We start from the raw sequence: 21,345 nt of genomic DNA on the forward strand, positions 1-21,345 counted from the left end.
AATTACTCATGTAAAACAGACTCAGGAACTTGTTTCTGCAACCATGGTGTCAATCTGGTGTTTGTAGCCTGAATGGAGTATGAAGAAAAGTTTTTCTGAAAAAAGATTTGGAACATGGAATTAATCAATTTCACAGGAATAAATTTGTATCTACATGACAAGATCAGAGACACACCACGATCATAAAAACAATCTTTTATCATTTGCAGGGAGCATCAAGATTTGTGCATCTTTGACCAGTGCTGGAAGCCTGAGCAAATCAGTTCAGTTTGAACTACTTGATTTAAAAAGACAGTATGAAGCATAACACTGGATTTAAATGTGTGTGTTCATGTGTGTGTGATTCATATCTGGACAGATACAACATTAGGATGCACTTTTGAAAAACTCATAATTAAATGTAAATCTGCAACAACAAATGGAAACTTTTACCACTTTAAGAAAATGAAACGTCATCGTGTTTTGAAGTATGACTCATGTGACTACTTTTTCAATGAATGTCTTTTTTTTTTCTTGATTATTCCATACTAATTTTCCCTTTAGTTAAAGCATAACAGTTTACTGATTCAACCATTTCCAGTTTGATAGGACAGATGCTTTTTCAGTCTAACATAAGAATCATTGCTGGACTGTTGTAGCAACTCTTAAACACAGCGTCACAATAGTTTACAAGAGCGAGAATCTAACGTGCAACACAAGAAGCTGGAGGTTTTAGCGAATTCTAAGTATCAGTCACGTAGTTTTGTAGGTTACAGATAGGCTAAATTAAAAATAAAAATAAAAATAAAAAAAAAACCTGACATGCAGAAAGAAACGCAGGAACTGTCTGGAAAGCAATAAACTCAAAGAGGAAGGACGTCGACGATATGACAGCTGGAAAGAGGGCGAGGCTGGTGGACCACGAGAAACAGTTTGGCAGTGGCACAAGACATTATGACATCCAGTGAGGTCAGGGTTCAACAGACAACCTCTCCTTCAGACTCTGATGATAATGTAGCCTCTATAAATAGCCTATATAGGCTATAATATATGTAATAATTTTATAGCCCACTACTTTTGTAATTTTTCTTGCGAAATGTGTATGCTCAATGAACGTCTCTTTCTCTATAGGCTATATCACGTGTTACAATTATTGACAACGTAGGCTACGTTTTGAAGTAAGCCTGTTTGCTTAATTAATTGGTTAATCTGTTAAATCCTGAATCAGAAATTAGAAAGAGTGTTCTGCTTATCTATTTTTTCTCTGTTATAAAGTAAACCAAATTTTCTTTATTTCTTCTAAACGCACATGTATACTTGTAGCCCATCTGATTTAAATAGCCTAAATATGCCTATAAAATAAATAAGAAAAAAAGGTGTGGTATACGGGGTAGCCAGGCCTATATCTTTTGTCATATTTCCAAATGTAGTTTTAAGTGCCACACTATTTTTGCAATAGCTATATGTCAATATCTGTTAACGTAAAGGTCCCAGTGACTCGTTTTAGCAAAGCGTCTTGCCTACAGTACCCACAATCCCGTGTTGCGCCAGCGGGACAGCATGCTGCACGCTCTGCACGTTTGTTACGCAATACGTAGTTTCAAAGGTTGTGTACGTTTGTTTGGGAGTCCGCGACTGGGGAACATAATGTGACTGTAAATTCCAGAGTGTTTGTCGGTTTACAAGGTTCAGCCTGAGAGGAAGAATCTCAAAAGGTAAGATTACCTTTTCGGTTCGTACTGAGATGAAACGCTCTTTGTTCATAAAATGAACCACACAATTCCAGTCAGAAATCAACAGTTCGGGATCACATCGCTGCATAAACACATCCAAACGGACACTGTTGTATTGTTGAATTCAAACTACAGGAACCACCTTGAATTAGTGGTTACCAAAAGTTAAACTCAAAAGTAAAAAAAATATTAATATTGAAAGCAAATTAAGCGACTATAACTATTGTAATACAGTCGCGTATTGTGACCAGCACAGATCATATTGGTTCTCTTTCAACTTTCAAATTAATACAATGTTAGTGTTTAATTAAGCTGTTAAACCAGACGAATTTAATAAATAGCGAATTCATGTTTTTACTGACTTTCATAGACAGTTTCAGACAATATTGCAGGTACCTGCTGGTTTTCTTAATCTCTCAGATCAACAATTCTTTTTAAATTTGTTGGAGCATTCATATTTGTTACGTTATTGTGATATTTTATGTAATGCAGTTAGCTTTGAAAAGTCTGTACATCTTATTAAATACCTTCTCTGCCTTGTCTGTTTTTTATGGTTCCCTCATTCATTCATCCCCTCTGCTCTTTTTTTGGTTGTTTTTTTTTCTCTCCTCACACTTACGTCACCCCTTACTCTGACTGTTCAGGTAAAACTGTTTGTGCCTGTTATCTAGCAGATAAGAGTTGATATTCAGTGTGTTTGCAGTTTGTCCAATGAGTGCCTGTCTTCCTTCTCTCTCTCACTCTGCTTATCTCTCTTGCCCCCTCCAGTCATCATCATGTGTTCTTGATATTTATCTCATCATTCATCACTATGAGCGGTTCTGCGCTGGCTGTCGTGGTTGTCGTTGTTTTCTTCTTGGCCCTCTACCTCCTCCAGCGTTATGGAGACTTGCGGAAGCAGCAGCGGATGGTCCTGTTTGGGACGCTGCTGTCCTGGTACCTCTGCTTCCTCATTGTCTTCATCCTACCACTGGATGTCAGCACGGTATGAAACCATTGCAGATGTCTGATGCATGTATAATATATTTAGTTTGCCTTCGATAACCGTAGTTGCTAGAAGAACTTGTCAGGATAAAAACAGGATCTGCAAAATGTGAGAACTTGAGAATAATTTGTGTCTGAGGGTGGCTGAGGTGTGTGTATATTTACAGTGCTCTCGTCTCTGGTGTCTTACTTGTACCATTTTCACTTTACCTTTTCATGAAGTGTGTTTGACTGACTCTAAACTCTGCTGTTTTTTTCAGACAATCTACAAGCAGTGTCTTCTTGACAAATCAAACCACACTACCCCTGTAACTAGAATACTACACATTCATCAGGCTGGGGCCAGCTCGTCTTCTTATCTGTCTGTAAGGTAAGGAAGACATTGTTTGATTTACGAGAACTAAGGCTACAGTTCGCTCATTTCAAGGCAATATCTTCCTCCAGACTCTGTTCCAAGGCCACAATGCGTTATATTTTCCAAAGCTGCGTTCTGTATGATTCTCAAAGTCTTATTTGTTCATCTTTCACTTCCTGAGTTTTCAATGCATTCAGTTTCTTTAAACCACAGAAACCATATATTTCACATTTTCTGTAGGTTTTAATCTTTGCACTTTGTGGTATTATAAACACAAGTCAATCTACTGTTTTGTCGCTTTCATGTCAAGTGTGGAAATCAACATCCGTTATTATCAAGCCCTCGCCAAACGAGTTCACGTAATGCTAATTAAGCCTATCACAACCAGATACATCTTAAGGACTCTTACTGTCTGAAGACAGTTCTTTACTTTGTGACACATCAAAAACTAAATGAAAATAATAACTTGCGTTTTATATTATCTGAATGCCTTTTTTGCTTTAAAGTCTTAATACAAAAGGTTTTGCTCAGTGATTGTGGTACCTTAGAGAGGATGCTACTTGTGCAATACAGAACTCAGCAATAGAGGGTCATGAAAGTGTTTTATAGACCCAACTGGGTTTGCTTTTATTTTATTTATTTTTTGTATTTACTCTTAAAAAAAACTAGGGTTGGTTTATCCAAATTCTCATTTCCTATGGCATGAAAAGATGCCAATACTATGCCCATAGTGTTGGCATCATATTATAAATATTAATGTCTAAGATTTCAGCCTCCACCTTAATACAATGGAGTTGAACTGAATTAAAATTGTGGTGCTCAGCTTTGAAAAAACACAGCTATAAAATCCAGCAGGAACATATCTTTTTATATACATTTCCTCGTTTTATTCTGTGTCCTCTCAGGATTTTGTTGGAACTAATTCATGCTGAAGTGACAATTTCTGTCAGAAATTTGAGTGATTTGAAATTTTCAGATTTTGGTGACACTGAATGGTGGCATCAACAGTGGCACTACAGCAGCTATAATTCACAGGGTGTTATTGCAGTGTGGTGTGTTATGACGTTGTAAGTCATGATGTGAGAGCGTCTGTTGTTTCTGTTTTGTGCTGTACACACCTTTAACTTGGCTTCATTGAACTGTGCTTTGTGTGTGTGTGTGTGTGTGTGTGTGTGTGTGTGTGTGTGTGTGTGTGTGTGTGTGTGTGTGTGTGTGTGTGTGTGTGTGTGTGTGTGTGTGTGTGTGTGTGTGTGTGCGTGTGCGTGCTACAGTGTACCAAAGGTGTGTGAGGAGCCCTGGAGTTATATCCCAGATGGTATCCTACCAGTGTTTTGGAGAGTTGTATACTGGACGTCCCAGTTTCTTACATGGTGAGACTCGCTCAATAAAACACTGTGACACTTAAAACCTTGATTATTACCACTGTATGTTCCACTTTAAACTTTAATATTAGTTGTATTTTTGTATATTGACCCTTTCTTCTGTGTGAGTGCAGGCTGCTGTTGCCCTTCATGCAGTCCTACGCACGGTCAGGAGCTTTCTCCAGGATTGGAAAGATCAAAACAGCTCTGATTGAAAATGCAATTTATTATGGCACCTATTTCCTTATCTTCATCTCTCTGCTCATCTATGTGGCTGCTCACCCAAAGTGGAAACTCACATGGTAAGTCAAATGTCTCTTCATTCATAAGGAAATAATAGAAAAGAAAGAAAAACACTTTTGGTTTATGTTGCGCTGTAATTGTTTTCTTTGTTGGTATTCTGCCAGTGTATTGATTATCTTTTTTAACGTGTGCAGGGCAGAGCTCCAGACCATCAGTATTACAGCCGCCAATACCTGGGGCCTCTTCCTTCTGGTGCTGTTGCTCGGTTACGGCCTGGTTGAGATCCCCCGTGCTTATTGGCTCTCATCTTCCCATGGTTACTTGCTGGCTAAGACCTACTTCAAGGTAGCCAAAGTGGCTACAGAGAAGGCAGAGGCAGAGGAGAACCTAGCAGATGTTATGGAGGTGAGGTTTTATAAACAGTTGAAAAAGTTTTATGAGAAAGAGACTCCATCTTTTAACACACATGAAGGGTTTCTTTCTCAACAAAATCCAGGTATTATTTGTTGGACTTTTATTTTTACTTTCAAGTAAACAAAAATATTTCCTATTATCAGGAGATGGCAGACATCGATGAATCCGTCAGGTACAACCACTGCTTCAGGAAGTTCGTGGACACCATTTTGACAAAGGTTAGAAATTACATGAAGTTCACCAGATCAGGCAATACAAGTTTTTCTTTTAATGTGTACATTTAAAATGTAATGTTGCATTTACAGCTTTTACAGTCGGGCTTACTTGAACAGCCTTCATGTGAGTGTCCTCTCGTTTCAGTGTCCCGTTGTGTACCAAGAAGAGATGGGGAGAAATGTGGAAAGCCCTCGTGGTGAACACAATGCTCTCCACACTATAAGGGACCTCATTAACCTTCATAAAAAAGTAATTATTTCTCACATTGCTTCTTGATTTTACAAGAAACAAAGCAAACAATCTGACAGCAAATGGAAACGTGAATAATGAGTAATAATCAGTTGAATGTATGTGTTGTGTGTGTGTGTGTGTGTGTGTGTGTGTGTGTGTGTGTGTGTGTGTGTGTGTGTGTGTGTGTGTGTGTGTGTGTGTGTGTGTGTGTGTGTGTGTGTGTGTGTGTGTTTCAGGTCATCTCTGCAGTGCAGAGACACGGTCAGACTCAGGTTCAGTGGTCTATTTTGATAGATCAGGCCTTTCATTTAGAAGATGTAGGTAAAAGTCAGAGCAGCCCGCTCCGACACTTCACCCACAGCTTCCCTTCAGCACACCACAGCTGGATCCGTAGGTTCACCTACACTGCGACTGTAGGTGAGTTCATTCAGTGCTGAAATCTTTAATTCATGGGTGGATTAACAGTTACTTTCACTCAACTACTTAAGTACGAAGTAAAGGTTCTTCTGGTTGAGTACTTCTATTTTGTGAGTCATGATTTAATTGATATTTCAGACAGTATCTTTTTTTCTTTCCTGGACTTTCATAGCCTATCAGTGTTTCTTTGACTTGAATATTTTCAAACATTTATTTTCCACCACTGGTTGAATTTCTTCTCCTACAACAGTCTCTACTTGGTATCTACTGCTAATAAGTGAGGAGCATTCAGGATCCATGTTGGCCTTCTAATAAATATATATGTAGATCCCGAGTGCCAGACAAATGCCCTCACTGTTATTATCTGCTTTAATGCAAAGGTGTAGTCTATGCTTTGTAGACCAATCATTGTCTTTTTTTCCATTAGCTGCACCATGTTTTATCTTTTCCATACATTTAATTTTCTATGATTTCTCAATAAGGGCTTCGTAAAGGCCTTGTAAGTGTAAATGTTGTTTTAGAGAGTCAAGAAGACTTATTTTAGGAAACAGTGTAATTATACTCTAACATATATCAGACAATTTTAGGTGCACAAATCACAAGCGCATGAAAACTGGTCTTTCTTTTGAGGAAATAAAACAGACTTCAGTCTTTGTGTCAGTAATACTTACAGTATTATTTGCTTGTGAGTTGTTTGAATGCATGCCTACAGTTACATGTGTAACTTACATCTCAGTGGGAATGTTCCTGCAACTTTTGTATTTATGCCTGTGTATGTGTGTGTTTGTCATGCTCAGAGTGGTACTGGGAGTGTGTGTTCAGGCAGGGTTTCTGCAGGCTGCTGGCTGTGCTCCTGTGTCTCCTCTCTGCAGCAGTGGTCTGGTCCGAGTGCACCTTTTTCAGCACAAACCCTGTCCTTTCTCTGTTTGCTGTCTTTATTCAGACGGCTGAAAAACAACACAACTACATTTGCATTGAGGTACGTGTGTTTACAGCAAGGGGAAAGGCACTTTTATTTTATTATTTTTACGGAAAATAGTTAAAATACACATCATTTCCTTGACCAAAAACATTTTATTCTCAGCATAATTTGCTAAATTCAGATGTAATGCACTGAACTAATCCAACTAACATGTCTTCTCTCAACTTGCTTTGTTTTGTTCCTCTCCAACAGATGGCGTGCTTCGTCAGTATTCTTTTCATGTGCGTGTGCGTGTACTCCACAGTGTTCAGGATACGAGTTTTCAACTACTATTACCTGGTGCCACATCACCAGACTGATGCTTACAGCCTGCAGTTCAGTGGCATGTATGTATGTCCATCATGTAGACAGAATAGAAGTTTCTACATCCTAAGAGGCAAAGAGTTTAACGCTTTGGTGTGGGTTTAATCATTCATTAGTTCAGTGGAGTTTGTATGATTTACAGTAAACAACTGGTTAAAGTGTTATAGGTCTTTGCATGTTGTGTTACATGTCAACATTATGATATGGCGTTGCTTCTCTTTGTTTTTTTTCTCGGCTCAGGTTGTTTTGTCGTCTCACTCCTCCTTTGTGCCTGAACTTTCTGGGCCTGATCCACTTGGACTCTGCCATCTCACACCAGGACAGAATACAGACATCCTATACCTCTGTGGGTTCCATATTATTCACATCCCAACACACACAGGCCTTCATACAAATAAACATCTGTAATGTGAAAGTCCATTTCAGGAAATATAGTATATGAAAAAACATATGTAAAAATGTCATCATCTTTCTGTGTTCAAACCAAAATGATGAGTGATGCAGTGTCTCTTTTGGTTTCCCTCTGTTAGATCATGGGCTCCATGCGTCTGCTGTCTGTCATATCTGATGGCTTCTACATCTATTACCCTATGCTGGTGCTGCTGCTCTGCTTTGCCACTTTTTACAAGTAAGCTAACAGCCGCTAACAACTAAACATTAATTTCCTTTATTTAATGTGAAGACTACATTCAAATGTCGTTATAATTGTATGCTTACTAAAGCTAAACTATTATGTCTGCTGTTGGTAGATAATTGAAGAAATACAAATATTAGTGTGTATGTCAATAACGAGCAATTGTTTGAGATAAATTGGAAACAGTGTCTCCACCACAGACTTTGTCTACCAGAGAGCACTGACAAGTTTATTTTTTAACTGTGAAATGTCCCACTCGGTCCATATGTTGATCAAAATTATATATATATATACAAAAATTCAGCCATGGAACCCACATAATTTAATATATAAATTATTGTTTTTATATATATATATTATTATTATCAGATTTTGTTTTTATTCACAAACAGCGATATCAGAATCGTTATCAAAAATGCAGTATCATTTGGCCTGTAATATTTGTGCCAAATTAATTCAAGTATTGTTCAAATGAATGAGATTATTTCTAGAAAATAAGACAAAAAAACAAAAAGATTACAAAAGACTTCCCCTCTTATTTTGTATTCTGTTTTTTGTCCTTGTATGTGTACCAATCTAGAAATGCTCACCATCCAACTCTTTGCCACACACAGGATTACATTTACGTATCAGTTTGCCTGCCCTGGCTGCGTAATCCTCACCTGATATGATCAGTGTGATCAGCTAACCAATATGATCAGCAGAACTGCACATGAAGTCTTCGGGGAAGGAATCTGCTCTAGTAGCCTAAATATATATTGGTTGAATTACATTTTTTATGTTGCACTTTTAAGAATCTATGTTTAATAGTATGTTTGTAATTGTGTGTTTGTAGTGTGGGCTCTCGCTGTTTGAACCTCCTGGGCTTCCAGCAGTACATGAATGATGATGACTGGACCTCTGACCTGGTCGATGAAGGCAGGGAACTCATCAGGAGAGGTAGTTCCATTACAGATTTTTGATGTTTCTGCTATAAGGAATTGTGTTTGTTTGGTTTGTTTATTACCTTCAATAAAAAAATTGCTCCGTTAGCTACAATGAATTACTTCTTTTGTAAACTACAAACAAGTTAGTAGTTACGGAGTTTTTTTGTTTTGTTTTAGGACACAGTCCTTTGTTTTCCTGGCTCACTCTTTTATTTTGTCTTTCTCATTTCACATTGTTGAATATGTGAAAGCCATTCTTTCATTTCAATAAACAAAAGTTCACATGATTTTTTAACTTTATGCTCTACATTTTGTACTTTTCTAGAAAGAAGGAAAAGACAGAAAGCTGTGGACGGAGACAGTCGAAGATGGGTTCGAATTTTTTATTCTTTCAGATCATTTCTCTTTCCTGCCAAGAAAATCCTCCCTGTCTGTTCTGGTTCTTGTGGCTTGTGTTAAATGTGCAGGTATTTACAGTATGTTTTCTGTTTCAGGCCTGGAGGGAGCGGTATGGAGTCCAGGGGGCCACTGGGTGCACCCGAGCCGGTTACACTGAGTTAAAGGATAACCAGGACAGCCCTGTAACAGAGATCAAGAAAAATGGTAGGGATTACAAAACACTACTGTCACCATGGAACACAATATTTTAGTGTTGCTCACAGTTGATAGGTTATATGTATGTTTGTGTTATGTTTAAGAGTTTGTTTTTAGATAGTTGACCACTACACATCTTGCCCTTTGGAGGAAACCAAACATCTGCTATGTTAGCCATTCACCATCCCACCCATGTAAGGTACATGTAGATAGAGGCTTTACTGTTGGGTTAAGTTACTTTGGAACATGCAACACCCACTGAGGTTCTATCTTGTGCCCTTACAGGAACCTCTCTCCACTTTCCAGGATAAAGAACTGAAATTAGAAACTTACTCTACATAAATAAACAAATATTTACTATTGAGAGAAAGAGACAGTGTCTGTGTTTTTGCTGCAGAGTCTTCAGACCATTTGATTTGATACACTTTATTAATCCCCGAGGGGAAATTTCTTCACTACAGCAAGGGGGCTCTCAGGGGGGAGATGCTGCAGCAGGCTGCCACTAGCGCGGCGCCAGGTAACCTGACCTGAGGTGCATGTTTTTGGATGATGGGAGGAAGCCGGAGAACCCGGAGAGAACCCACGCAAGCACAGGGAGAACATGCAAACTCTGCACAGAAAGGCCCAGGACCGGATTCGAACCCCGAACCTTTTTTGCTGTGAGGTGACAGTGCTAACCACTGCACCACCGTGCCGCCCAAATACCAATACCATGTGGTATTTTTGGCATCTTTCTACTCGCCCCTATTTGTTGTGATTCAAATGAACCTTTTGTGTATTCGGGTCATTCATATCTATCAAGATGTCTGTGTGCTGACACTATTGTGTATATTCATCTTTATCATTCACAGTTATCACATTTACCAGAAGAGATGGAAAGACAGAGGAGCAGCAGGCAAGATTACTGCAGGACAACTCCAGAGATGACGGATCCCCAAACAGAAGGTAGAATTTCACTAAATAGACTTTAGTGTTTGGTTGAAACTGTATAATATTAAGTTTTAAGGGGCAAAATCAGTTCACGTAAAACAGGCTTTCTCTGTCACTTACTCCGTGTCTCTGTGTTTGACACTATAGGTCCACGGGAGGACGCTACCTGTCTCTGTCACCTTCTCTGACCGGCACCTTTCACGATGTTTGATAGATTGAGGTTATGGAGGGAAAACAATGAGCTAGTACATGCTGTTAATCAATAAATCATTCAAAAAAAAAAATTTTCTTGAAGGAAGTCTGAATGCAAAGGGTTATGTCTCAGGAATCAAAAAGGGAACATTATGTATCTCATCAGGTAATGGAAGAATGTGAAAACTTCAAAAGGGTTTTTATCTTGCCACTGGTTTCTGTCTATGGTTTCTACAAGGAGACCAGTAACTGTAAAAGGATGTTTCTCATCCAAAGCCTCAACCTGTTTGTGTACAGCCAACATTTTTTTTTAATGTATTTTTTAATATTATCTTTTGAATTGTTTTTTTTAATAGAAGCTTAGTGGATGAAATAGTTTACAATGTACTTTATGTAGTCATTCCAAAATGGCTGAATAATTACCTTTTTTTTAATTTTTTTTAATTTTTTTAATTCAAATAGCTTACTGTGCCTAAAACAAAATGACACATGTACAATGCTCAAAGGGAACATTGTATTTGTGTGTTTGTGGACTGAAGTGGATTGTATTTGCTATATAACATGGTGTAGGAAATCGTGGAGATGAAGTGAAGAAGTTAAAGGAGGGTGTTTTTTGTGACAACGCAGTGATATTCATTGGTAGCAGCTCGATTGAGGAGAGAGAGCAAAACATGCGGTGGAGCCCGGTTCCGAAACCTCTGCCTGAACTCACATTCTCAGTTATAAGGAACATCATCTTACAGATAAGGATTTGATTGTGTCCTTGGGTTGATTCTGTCTAACAGTCTAATCAACACCCATCTTGGACAGTTTATGAGGCCGGAGTGTCGTTACGGGACCTTTACCTCACATCCAGGGAATCAGAGGAGCCTCACAGTGTCAGGCCCGAACAATAGGATTTCCCTGACAAACATGACTTGTGTGTGATGCGGTTTCCAGACAGTTATTTTCTGTAAAAGTGTGTAATAGTATGATTAAAAAAAAACATTTGTTTTACCTGTTTATTTGATCTCCTGTTGGATTGTGAATGATCTAAACTATGATGCGCCAGTACATATGAGGCAGTGTCTTGTTAAGATATTGAAAGTTTCAAAAGATAAAATAATGTAATTCAAGGAAGACTAAGTGAAAAGTAAAGACTGTTCGTCTCTGATATTTTTGTACAGTAAATGCCCAGGTATCTTTTGGGACACTTTATATTTTCAGAACAATCACTGATACCATTTTTTTGTTTTGTTTTACCGGAACACTAATTTACATTGATATTTGTATTTAGGATAGGGTGGCACAATAAAGCTACTTCAGGGCAAAAATAAATGCAATTAATACTAGTTAATTCTCTGATTAATCAGATTTTTTTAATTTATTATTAATTAATTTAATTTCGATATAATGTATTAAAAAAAAGACCATTGTTTTATGTTTATTAGATTCTATTTTAATCGAATATAACATAAAATTCCTAATAACGGATACAGAGGACCTGATAACACGGCTGCCCGTGCTGCCTTCAAGAACTCTTCGGAAAGAATGGAATCCCGCCATCGCTCGCTCACACGTCGAAGAATAAAAAGGAAACCTTTTTTCGAGTTTGAAATATTAAAATCGACCCTCTAGCAAAAAAAAAAAAAAAAAAAAAAAAATTACCATTATTTTACTTTAAAAATAAATTGAATGAAAGCAGTTAATTCATTGAGGAATTAAATATATTTACACAAAGTAGTAAAATGATGCGCCAGCTAAAATACTGTTTTGTCGTACGGCAAGTGGAGGCGTCAACTGGACGTCCCAGCCAGGGCACAACAGAGACCCGGCTGTTGATATGGCAATGATGAACACGATGAAACCAGCTAGTGTCACTGCACTTTAAATTGCGACAGGAAACGTGATCACACTAACAAGCACATCACCAAGTATCACTTCAGAAAGCGGACCAAACACTCGGTTTCGTTCAACTCCAAAATACGCCGGGTGAGTGGATGGTTTGGCTGCTAGCTTTTGCTACGTGTTAACCTGAAGCTAACGGCAGCTGGGAGAAAGCTGCGATGCTATTGACGTTAGCGGTGGCTTGCAACGTGGAGTGGCTGCTTTGATTCAAGTGATACGATTATGTCTTGTTTATTATTATTATTATTATTATTTGTTAGTTTGGCAGTCCGTTCATAGATTATACATCTTGAGGTTTCATAAACGTGTGTGCTCAAGTGTTAAAAACCTGCTCTGGTTTGAGCTGAGCTCATCCCTGACCTGAAGTTAGCTGATCGATGATGAGAGCTTTCAGCAGGCTGTCTGATGTTAACAGTGACCCCATGTTCAGAGCCCAATGACCCACTCCGTGCACTACCAAATGGGTTTAAGATATAACCCGAGTCCAGGCTTTGTGCTGGGACTTTGCAGCAGACGCTAGATTTTCGTGTACGTGCGGTTGTTTGTGATCTCGACCTGCGGTTGACTTCCGTGGCGTCCCTCTGCTTTAAAGTTGCTCCTGGTGTGACAATAATACTGAGATGAAAGCATGTACACACACGTCAGCGTCATTTGCTTAGTTAGTACGACGCACGTCTCCCAATATGACGCCATCCCAGTATTTCAGCACTCGTAGGTCCTGTCAACCTGCTTTTCTTTTAATGCAAACATTTTAATTGATTATACACTTTTTTTTTTTTTTTTTTTTTTTGGCAATGTGCTAATGTGCAGCTGATGTTTTTTGTTTGTTTGTTTTTTTATGCATGTTTTTGAAAATATGATCGTAAAATTTGTAAAGCTTAAAGCTGCACATACACCGTATCTATAGTTAAATTTGCTAAACATATTGTGACGTCTGTATGATCATTTCATGTTTCCCCTTCTCAGTTTTTTTTGTTTTGTTTTGTTTTGTTTCTGCTGACATCAAGAGCACAAGCTTGGTGTGACATTAGTCTGGTACGAGCAGAAGAAGAAGCTTACTACTACTTAAGAGGCCTTGCAGTGAGCTCTGCACATGTCGACAATCAACCTGCAAAACCAAAGAACCTGTAGACTCCTTAAATGATCGCCACCATGTTATCAGCAACACCTAGCCTCATGTCCACAGACAGAGAGGGCCGCTTTAGAATATGTACCTGTAGAATAATGGAAAGTGTGCTGACCTTGGCTGTGGTTTGTGTGTTCCCAGTTTGCAAACAGATATGGGTGGGCTCGGGAATGGGCGACGAGGAGGAAGATCACCCCCTCTGATGATTGCCGCTCTGATTGCCTGCATCTTAGTCCTGGGCTTTAACTACTGGGTGTCCAGCTCCCGCAACCTGGAGCTGCAGGTAGGTTAACATATCGGTGTACGTGTGTGGTATCGTGGTTTTCTAACCTTACTGAACAATGAAAGCGTCACCCTTTAAAATGTCGCAGAGAAACAAACAAAATCCTTCTGTAAAACGGCAGGCTGTCGTGTGAACACCTCATGAATTCTTAGTAGCAAATTTATGCTATGAATTTTAGACAGGAGATCTTCCCTGTTTTGTCATTTTCTCCTGTCCTTTTCTGGACCAACTACCGTCGTTTAGAGGAGTTCGCGTAGGCAGAAAAACCACAAACGATGCACTCAAAACTTGCCCACTTGCGATATGACAAGCTGAGTTGCAGGTGGCTCCATCAGCTAGCCGAGGTGGAGCTGAGACGGGACACTTTACACTACTGCACCTTTTTCCTGCAGCTTCTAAAACAGTTTCGTCAACACTAATGCATTATTCCCTTCTGCAGAGGCTAGATAAGTGTCATCAGTAGTGGTCCTCATTTGTGCTTCAGTGTTTTCAGGGTATTTCTGCATGCGATATCATTTTCTTTTAAAACTTTCATTCATTTTGAGCATGTCCTTGAATGCAAGTTACTGTGCGCAGATAATCCAGAAACCTGCTTATTTGACTTGCAGAACAGGAAAGACTTGCGGCCAATTCAAATATATCTGCTGTTCTGTAAAACCTGTGCCACTGGGACTGAACTTGTTTTTCACTGACTTGGGTTTACGTGTCCTTAAGAAGAAACTCACAAAACACAAGTGGTGTGCTTATATTGTGTCATTTTTAAGTGGCTTGTACACCGTGTTTTATCGGCACTTACTGCACTGTTGGATGGATGTTATGAATGACCTAAAACAAAAGAGCAGTAAATAACCTGAGCTAACAACCCTTTGTCTTTGTGTGTGTGACACAGACTAAGCTGTATGAGTTGGAGGGCCAGGTGCGGCGTGGAGTGGCAGAGCGAGGAGCCGCAGAGATTAAGAAAAATGAGTTCCAGGGGGAGATCCAGAGACAGAAGGAGCAGATCAGTCACATAGAAAGCCTCTACAAGAGACAGCTGGAGGGAGCCCAGAACACCTGCACCCAAGAGAAGGTGCGCACAAACAACCCTGGGAGTTGACATGGTGACATAGAAGAGTGTCAATTGGGACAAGTTGCATGTTAAACTGTTGTGGGGGAATAAAACACTGATTTGGCTTGCTCGCTGTTGTTGTTCACACTAAACACACTACATTATCAGGCAAAAATGTGGTACAAACTGTATAGCAGGTTTGGGTATTGACAGTTCCTGTATTTTGCCTCTAGGCCACATTGCAGCTGAATATTTCCTCCAGTGCCAAAACCGTACAGGAGCTCAAAGGTAACTGTTAACATTTAACCTCTTTCTCAAGAATATAGCTTTAACTGCACAAAAACGGCACAATTCAGGTCTTATGTGTCACCTAATGTTGTAATTGTTGTGTGTGTGTGTGTGTGTGTGTGTGTGTGTGTGTGTGTGTGTGTGTGTGTGTGTGTGTGTGCGCGTGCGCATGTGCTGTAGGTCAGCTGAATCAGCTGAATGATGATTTGGGGAAGCTTCAGAAGGAGTTGCAGAGTTGCCAAGGCAACATCAACACCCTTAACAACAAACTCACCTATGATATGTAAGATTCCTTCGTACAATTATAGTTATACAGGTCTGTTGACAAGAAGATGCCTTGTTTTATCTTTATTTAAGTACTTACAGCCCTTCTCATATGATTAATTGATACAAACCAGAATGAATCTTTTACTCAGATTCAGCTACACAGTATCACATATATATGAACAACTGTCGTTACAATAAATTGCCTCTGTCCAGTGTGTATATCTATGTCATTTCTAGTTAACACACACGTGTGTGTGTGTGTGTGTGTGTGTGTGTGTGTGTGTGTGTGTGTGTGTGTGTGTGTGTGTGTGTGTGTGTGTGTGTGTGTGTGTGTGTGTGTGTGTGTGTGTGTGTGTGTGTGTGTGTGTGTGTGTGTGTGTGTGTGTGTGTTTGTACACATGTGCAGGACCCATTGCCACTCCCAGGTCCTGTCCCAGAAGGAGCTGTGTGATGAGCGGGTGGCTGCTGCTAAACTTGGATTTCAGAAGAAAATGGAGAAGCTCATCCCTCATCCAGGTGTCTCCTCACCAGTAAGTTGACTTTAACAATGAAGCATGTGAAAGGATTTAAACCATACATATTTATTCAGGCGATGTCATGAGTCTTTCCATAGAATCTGCGTCACCTCTTTACTGTCTTTAGTTAAGGAATAAGTATTGGCTGTATAATTCCTGATCCGTTACTGTTCTTTTTCTGCATCATGTCCTATTGCACTCTCTGGTCACACACTTTGTCATAAATGCTGCATCGTGCTCCATTAAAATCCTCAAACTTATTTCAGAATACATTCTGTTGCTTTTCATTGTGACACAGCTAAACGCTAACCCACCTTCCTGTCACACGATTGTTCCTTTTTCTATGTTCAAGCTTGTACTCAGTAGTTTGTTTACAAGTGTGGGAATGTTGCCATTGCTTGCATCTGTTCGTGCAGCCAAATCAAAAGGGAAGTCCTGCTAGCCCTGCAGGGCAAGTGCTTGTGCTACTTATGCTTCTCTACTCAGTTGTTTCATTTGAGACGTAAAAAAAAAAAAAAAATCACGATATGTGATTTTTACTCCACATCAGGAAACCACAGTGGATGGAGCAGGAAAAGAGGACAGACAGGCCAAGACTGTGCCCGATGGATTTCAAACAGCAACAATTGTTAGCCACACACCAAGCCTCTCTCAGCTCAATGAAAATAAACCACCTGAACTACTGACCAATGAAATCATGGTGGAAAAAGGTAAAAGATAAACATGCATGTCTGATTGCTCAATCTATGTAACTTCAATTTAACACATAAAACATGCAATTACAATGGTGTACACTTTGTATTTGTACATCTAATGTATTTTGTGTGTGTATATATTACTACATTACGTAGCACATCAGCGATAACAAGTCCACACCCTCATGTTGCACCTGTTTTCTGCCTTGTGTTTTTTTTCCAGGTCCCGATGCCCCAGTGGAACTGCCTCCAATCAAGGATCCCTCCCAGTCTGCCCCATCAGCTGCTGCAGTCAAGCAGGACATTTTGCAACCGCAAGAGGAAGTTGTCAAAACAGATGAGGGTGAGGCAGAGACCAGTAAACATTTGAAGAATAATCTGACTGAGGACAAAGAGCTGGAGGTGATGGATGCTCATGAAGACGGGGCTCAGACAGAAGGTAAAGAATTCAGAAAATCAAACAACGGGTTCACATCCAATCATTTGTCCTGACCCATGTTGTAGAAGCACTGAGGTAAAGAATTGTAGTATGTCAACATTGGTCAGCCCAGTGCGGTCACCTCCTGTATCTGTTTCAAGTTAAAAAGCCCTTTAAAGTTGCATACACAGTCCAGTCAATGATTACATTTTGACCTTGCTCAAACGTCCCTCTTCAGCATTAATGTTACTTCTGCCCTGCGGAGAAGCCAGTGTTTATATGCACATTTGTTGCACAAGAGAAGAGGCTGTATATCCCACACAATTGCTTTAATGTATGTGTCTAAACCATACCTGGAGTGTGTAACATAGATGATGCCAACTATGGTCCACAGAAGCAGTAGTGATTGTCTATCGAACTATAATCTACCCCGTCAGGTTTCTCTAAGTAAAGAAGTTTGAACGTTTTTTATAAAACTAAACAGGGATTTTTTTTTTTTTTCAGAAGCAGACCCTGGGATGGAAGACATGCTGATTGACCAAGGGAAGGCAGATGAGACTCCTGTTGGGCAGAAACCCGAGGAACCAGAAGAGTATGACGCAGATGAACATGAAGTGGGTGGAGTCGAATTGGGGAAACAACAGCAGAGTAAACGGGCTGAAAATATAGGTATGTGTGGTTGTATAGGATAAAATGATAACGGGATAAGAGCCCGTGAGACCGACTGCTTTCTTGTCTCTACTGTGGTTTTCTAAGTACAGTTAAACATTCAAGGGACAGAGGGAAAGTTTTAATGAGGGACGGTTATTTAATGCACTGTGCTACAAAAAGACGTGTGTGTGTGTGTGTGTGTGTGTGTGTGTGTGTGTGTGTGTGTGTGTGTGTGTGTGTGTGTGTGTGTGTGTGTGTGTGTGTGTGTGTGTGTGTGTGTGTGTGTGTGTCACTAATAATCACATTGCACTGTTGATAGACAAGGACATGGAGGAGGAGCTGGCTGACTACAATGGGGATGATGAGAATGAAGGGGAGTTTGAAGCAGACAAACAAGCTGAGCTTGCTCAAATCTAAGGTATACACTCCTAATGTCTTCTCTGTAGCACTCACTTTCTTTTTTACACTCCAGGTCATTATGATAGAATAACACTGACTTAACAAGTCACATGTTATAAGCACTAAGATATCGTATTTGTTTTACAATGTGTATGTCTTGTAAAAAAAAAAAAAATGTATGGTCTCAGATATGAATATATTATAAATATAAATATATTAGTTTGTACTTTTCTTTGGTTCTTTGATATGCTGCCATTAAATACACAACAGAGGGAGCAGCTGGCACGTCTTTACATCTGCAACAGCTCCTACTATTTGACGGTCAGCGTGTTTACTGTCATTCACAGAATCTATTTTTCTTGCAGGGCTGCAGTTGGAGAAGGATCCCACACATCATATTAGAAAACAGGACCTGCTGTACACCACAAAGGTTAATGCAACCCGGAAAACACATTAAACACAAAACAAAGTCAGATTTTCTATACGAGACTTTCCAGGCAATTAATTTCAACATTTGCATTAACATTTACACTTCCAGGAATGTGATTTTTTATTTTCGATTGGCATTGTCTTGTCCCCGACTGCTGTATTTATTACTATTGGGAATCGCAAACCCAACCTAAGACATCGCAACACTTGACTCCAGTTGGCTTGAAAATTGAGCCCCTCAACATGCCTGGAAATCCGTAGATTTTAACGTTGTGTTGATGTGGATTTTGCTCACTACATAACGACTGGGAGTTGAATTATGTGCAGACCCTTATAGGGTTACAAGGTGTTGAAATACTGGAATAAGTTTAAAAGATCCGAGTGATTCTAGGGGCGGGACTTGTCCATCAGAGGGCTGTGCAGCACCGGTCTCCTCTCTAAGAATTTCAACCGCATCTTAAACAAAGCCTTAAGTTTGTCCCGGACAAAGTCTCTCACAGAATTGATTTTGACTTTGGGTTTATGGTCAGAACCCGTTAAATGTCATTCATTTGAGCTGGAAATTGACGGAAATGTGCTGTGATTCTTTTTATACTCCAAATGTGTTATTTTGCTGAACTCAGTCGAATGGTAAAATCAAATCAGCCACTGATTTTGAATTCCATGTTGCCAAAAATGCTGGTAAACAGTAAGGCTGGCTTAATAGACATGCCACATAACAAGCTCACCTTCTAGATTATATGATCATGTAATTTTGACAGGTTCTAAACACATGATATTGTTGCTGTAACTGGACATTTTTAATCAACGTTGAATTTTATTTATTCTGAGCTGTGTCAGATCACAAAGTGTCACATGGTTGAATGTGTGCAGCGTTCTACATTTAGAGTTAGTAAGATAGGAAAATGGGTTTAAACCATGTTGAAAGCAATAGTTGGAAAATATATGTTGATCAGCAATCTTACTTTATTTTAAAGAATGCCTTATCATTTCAGTTTTCACTTCAGTTTTCCACGACAGACGGGTGCTTCTGACAAAATGAAGTTAGAGTGTGTTACATGTTTACTGATTCATAGACCTGCTCAGAAGTTTTGTCATTTTACTTTGTAGATATTGTCTCTGGTCTGCTGAATCCAATGGACTGTATGTTTTGTAGAGAACGTGGAGTGGCATTTCTGACAATTGCTCTAACATTGTGAAGGACTTTTCCTTTGAATCGGGAGCAGCGTGTTGTGCTGTCCAAGGCAGTAGATGTGAACTATTCAGTAGTTGTGCTAAAATGTATTAGTCTGTTTAAATTAAAGCTGCACTAAACTGGAAATTATTTGGGTGAGTGCAAACGTTTACTAATATTAGGCAGCAGAAGTAACACAAAGTTAGTTCTATTTTGTGACGGGATATCTTGTTGCCTTGTGTTTTATATAGGACAAAAGATTTATTTTCCAGGTATTCTGTTCTATGTAGAATTGGTGAATTTGACCTTAATACCCACATTTACTCACTATGCTGTTGTTGTCATTGCCATGATTTTCAAAATTCTTTGGTTATGAAATTTGGTTCTTACATATTTAATCATTACAGTCGGGCAGCTCAGCGTTGTTCAGTCCCTGGGATTGTATTTTATACACGAGTCAAAATCTGGTGGTTTCATATGCAGATTTCTTTGAAAATGCATGAGACCGACAGAGTTTCTCTATTGATCTAAAGGTTAAGCTACAAAAAACCTTCAGTTTGACTTAATAATGGTATATATTAGCTTCAGTGAAGAAGAAAGTACAGAATCAACATATGTGATTATATTCTTCAGGCTCATTTTGACTCAATTATTCCAAACAAAATTTGTACAATTTAAATTTTCCAGCAGATAATTCACTGCTATATTTCTTTCTTTCTAAAATCAACATTTTATCTCATTTCTCTGAAACCGTGCACACTTAGTATTTAAAATATGTTTTGTGCTAGAGCACACGTGGAGAGTCAGTAGACTAGTGTTGGGGACAACATTACATTCCAGCATCCTTCTTCAGGTAGCACAAACTAAACATGATCAGATGTCTGTAGAGGTTAACTCTCCTAGCGAGTAATAACTTATATTGTCTTTTATGTTATCATTATTTTTAAAACTGCTCCTGTACATTTTGTCTCAAAGTAACCATACAAATACGAAATAGGAGTGCTAATGAAGGATTAATGCTCGGGTCACAAGAGCTACTGAGGTCCATGACAACTGAAAGACAGAAGGGAGTGACCCTATTTTCAAAGGCAAGATTATCTTTTGCTGCAACAACAGCACCGTGTCCAGTCCTACAGTAGCACAGGTAAAGTGATCAACATGAACCTTTTTGTCTGCCTTCTGGCCCATCTTGCAGAAGACATAATCTACTGAAATGTTGTTGTTTTTTTTTTAATGAATTTTATTGCTTTTAATCTATATCGGTTTCATTGTCTGACGTTGCAAAGATCAAACATCTACTTTGTCTTGTCAGAAAGCTTTGTCTGCCTGTTTGTAAAAAGTCCCATTTTCTGAACTAGAATTATGTGTAACTGGAGAAAAAAATATTTCAAGATTTCTATGTTGGATCAACTTTTTTTGTTTTGATTTGTTAGAAGTATTCGGAACTGCTGTGCAAATTTGTGAAAGGTTTAAATAATCATAGTCTTTATTGAACATAGAGAATAAAACTTGTTTTTATTACCACTATCGAGACATGGGTTTATGTGGGATTTATTGTGTGGTTGTAAACTTTGTGATCAACTTTTGGAAACAAAATAGGGACAAATTACATGCATGGTCATAACAACAGGTATAACTTCCCCAATACACTATATGATTAATAGTGACATA

The 21,345-nt window shown here is 39.0% G+C and overlaps 2 protein-coding genes across 4 annotated transcripts; both read left to right on the forward strand.

Annotated features, from left to right (window-relative positions):
• Window positions 1-1,606: 1,606 nt before the first annotated feature.
• Window positions 1,607-11,530, forward strand: LOC138621409 (G-protein coupled receptor-associated protein LMBRD2B-like). 2 transcript variants are annotated; one of them, XM_069699438.1, is made up of 18 exons: window positions 1,607-1,694; window positions 2,481-2,697; window positions 2,957-3,066; window positions 4,323-4,421; window positions 4,547-4,714; window positions 4,850-5,060; window positions 5,213-5,287; window positions 5,430-5,534; window positions 5,753-5,933; window positions 6,731-6,912; window positions 7,108-7,241; window positions 7,459-7,564; window positions 7,749-7,846; window positions 8,688-8,791; window positions 9,104-9,150; window positions 9,273-9,381; window positions 10,224-10,317; window positions 10,450-11,515. In XM_069699438.1, the coding sequence occupies exons 2-18, from the start codon at window positions 2,524-2,526 to the stop codon at window positions 10,511-10,513; spliced, it is 2,061 nt and encodes a 686-aa protein (XP_069555539.1). In that variant the 5' UTR covers window positions 1,607-1,694; window positions 2,481-2,523; the 3' UTR covers window positions 10,514-11,515. The 2 variants fall into 2 exon arrangements, with proteins under 2 accessions (XP_069555539.1, XP_069555540.1); XM_069699439.1 differs by lacking the exons at window positions 8,688-8,791; window positions 9,104-9,150; window positions 9,273-9,381 and having other exon boundaries at window positions 10,450-11,530.
• A 725-nt stretch (window positions 11,531-12,255) lies between these two features.
• On the forward strand, window positions 12,256-21,205 carry golm1 (golgi membrane protein 1). Of its 2 annotated transcripts, none has more exons than XM_069699443.1 (11): window positions 12,256-12,465; window positions 13,649-13,790; window positions 14,680-14,859; window positions 15,072-15,126; window positions 15,307-15,409; window positions 15,800-15,923; window positions 16,459-16,618; window positions 16,827-17,042; window positions 17,529-17,690; window positions 17,992-18,090; window positions 18,437-21,205. In XM_069699443.1, exons 2-10 carry the CDS (start codon window positions 13,662-13,664, stop codon window positions 18,087-18,089), a joined length of 1,227 nt encoding a protein of 408 aa, XP_069555544.1. In that variant the 5' UTR covers window positions 12,256-12,465; window positions 13,649-13,661; the 3' UTR covers window position 18,090; window positions 18,437-21,205. The 2 variants fall into 2 exon arrangements, with proteins under 2 accessions (XP_069555544.1, XP_069555543.1); XM_069699442.1 differs by having other exon boundaries at window positions 12,257-12,465; window positions 17,526-17,690.
• Window positions 21,206-21,345: the final 140 nt, after the last annotated feature.

This window comes from Brachyistius frenatus, unplaced genomic scaffold (assembly GCF_029030835.1).
Source record: "Brachyistius frenatus isolate BFR_SWC_R1_liver_20210118 unplaced genomic scaffold, ASM2903083v1 Contig_30, whole genome shotgun sequence".
NCBI lineage: Eukaryota > Metazoa > Chordata > Actinopteri > Embiotocidae > Brachyistius > Brachyistius frenatus.

Excerpts from the sequence above, each read along its gene's own strand:
- golm1 (XM_069699442.1), top strand. The coding sequence starts at position 13,662 with ATGGGTGGGCTCGGGAATGGGCGACGAGGAGGAAGATCACCCCCTCTG. Across the intron at positions 17,043-17,525 it reads AGACGGGGCTCAGACAGAAG|AAGCAGACCCTGGGATGGAA; the intron begins GTAAAGAATTCA and ends TTTTTTTTTCAG. Across the intron at positions 17,691-17,991 it reads TAAACGGGCTGAAAATATAG|ACAAGGACATGGAGGAGGAG; the intron begins GTATGTGTGGTT and ends CACTGTTGATAG.
- LOC138621409 (XM_069699438.1), top strand. The coding sequence starts at position 2,524 with ATGAGCGGTTCTGCGCTGGCTGTCGTGGTTGTCGTTGTTTTCTTCTTG. Across the intron at positions 5,934-6,730 it reads CACCTACACTGCGACTGTAG|AGTGGTACTGGGAGTGTGTG; the intron begins GTGAGTTCATTC and ends TGTCATGCTCAG. Across the intron at positions 7,847-8,687 it reads TGCTTTGCCACTTTTTACAA|TGTGGGCTCTCGCTGTTTGA; the intron begins GTAAGCTAACAG and ends GTGTGTTTGTAG.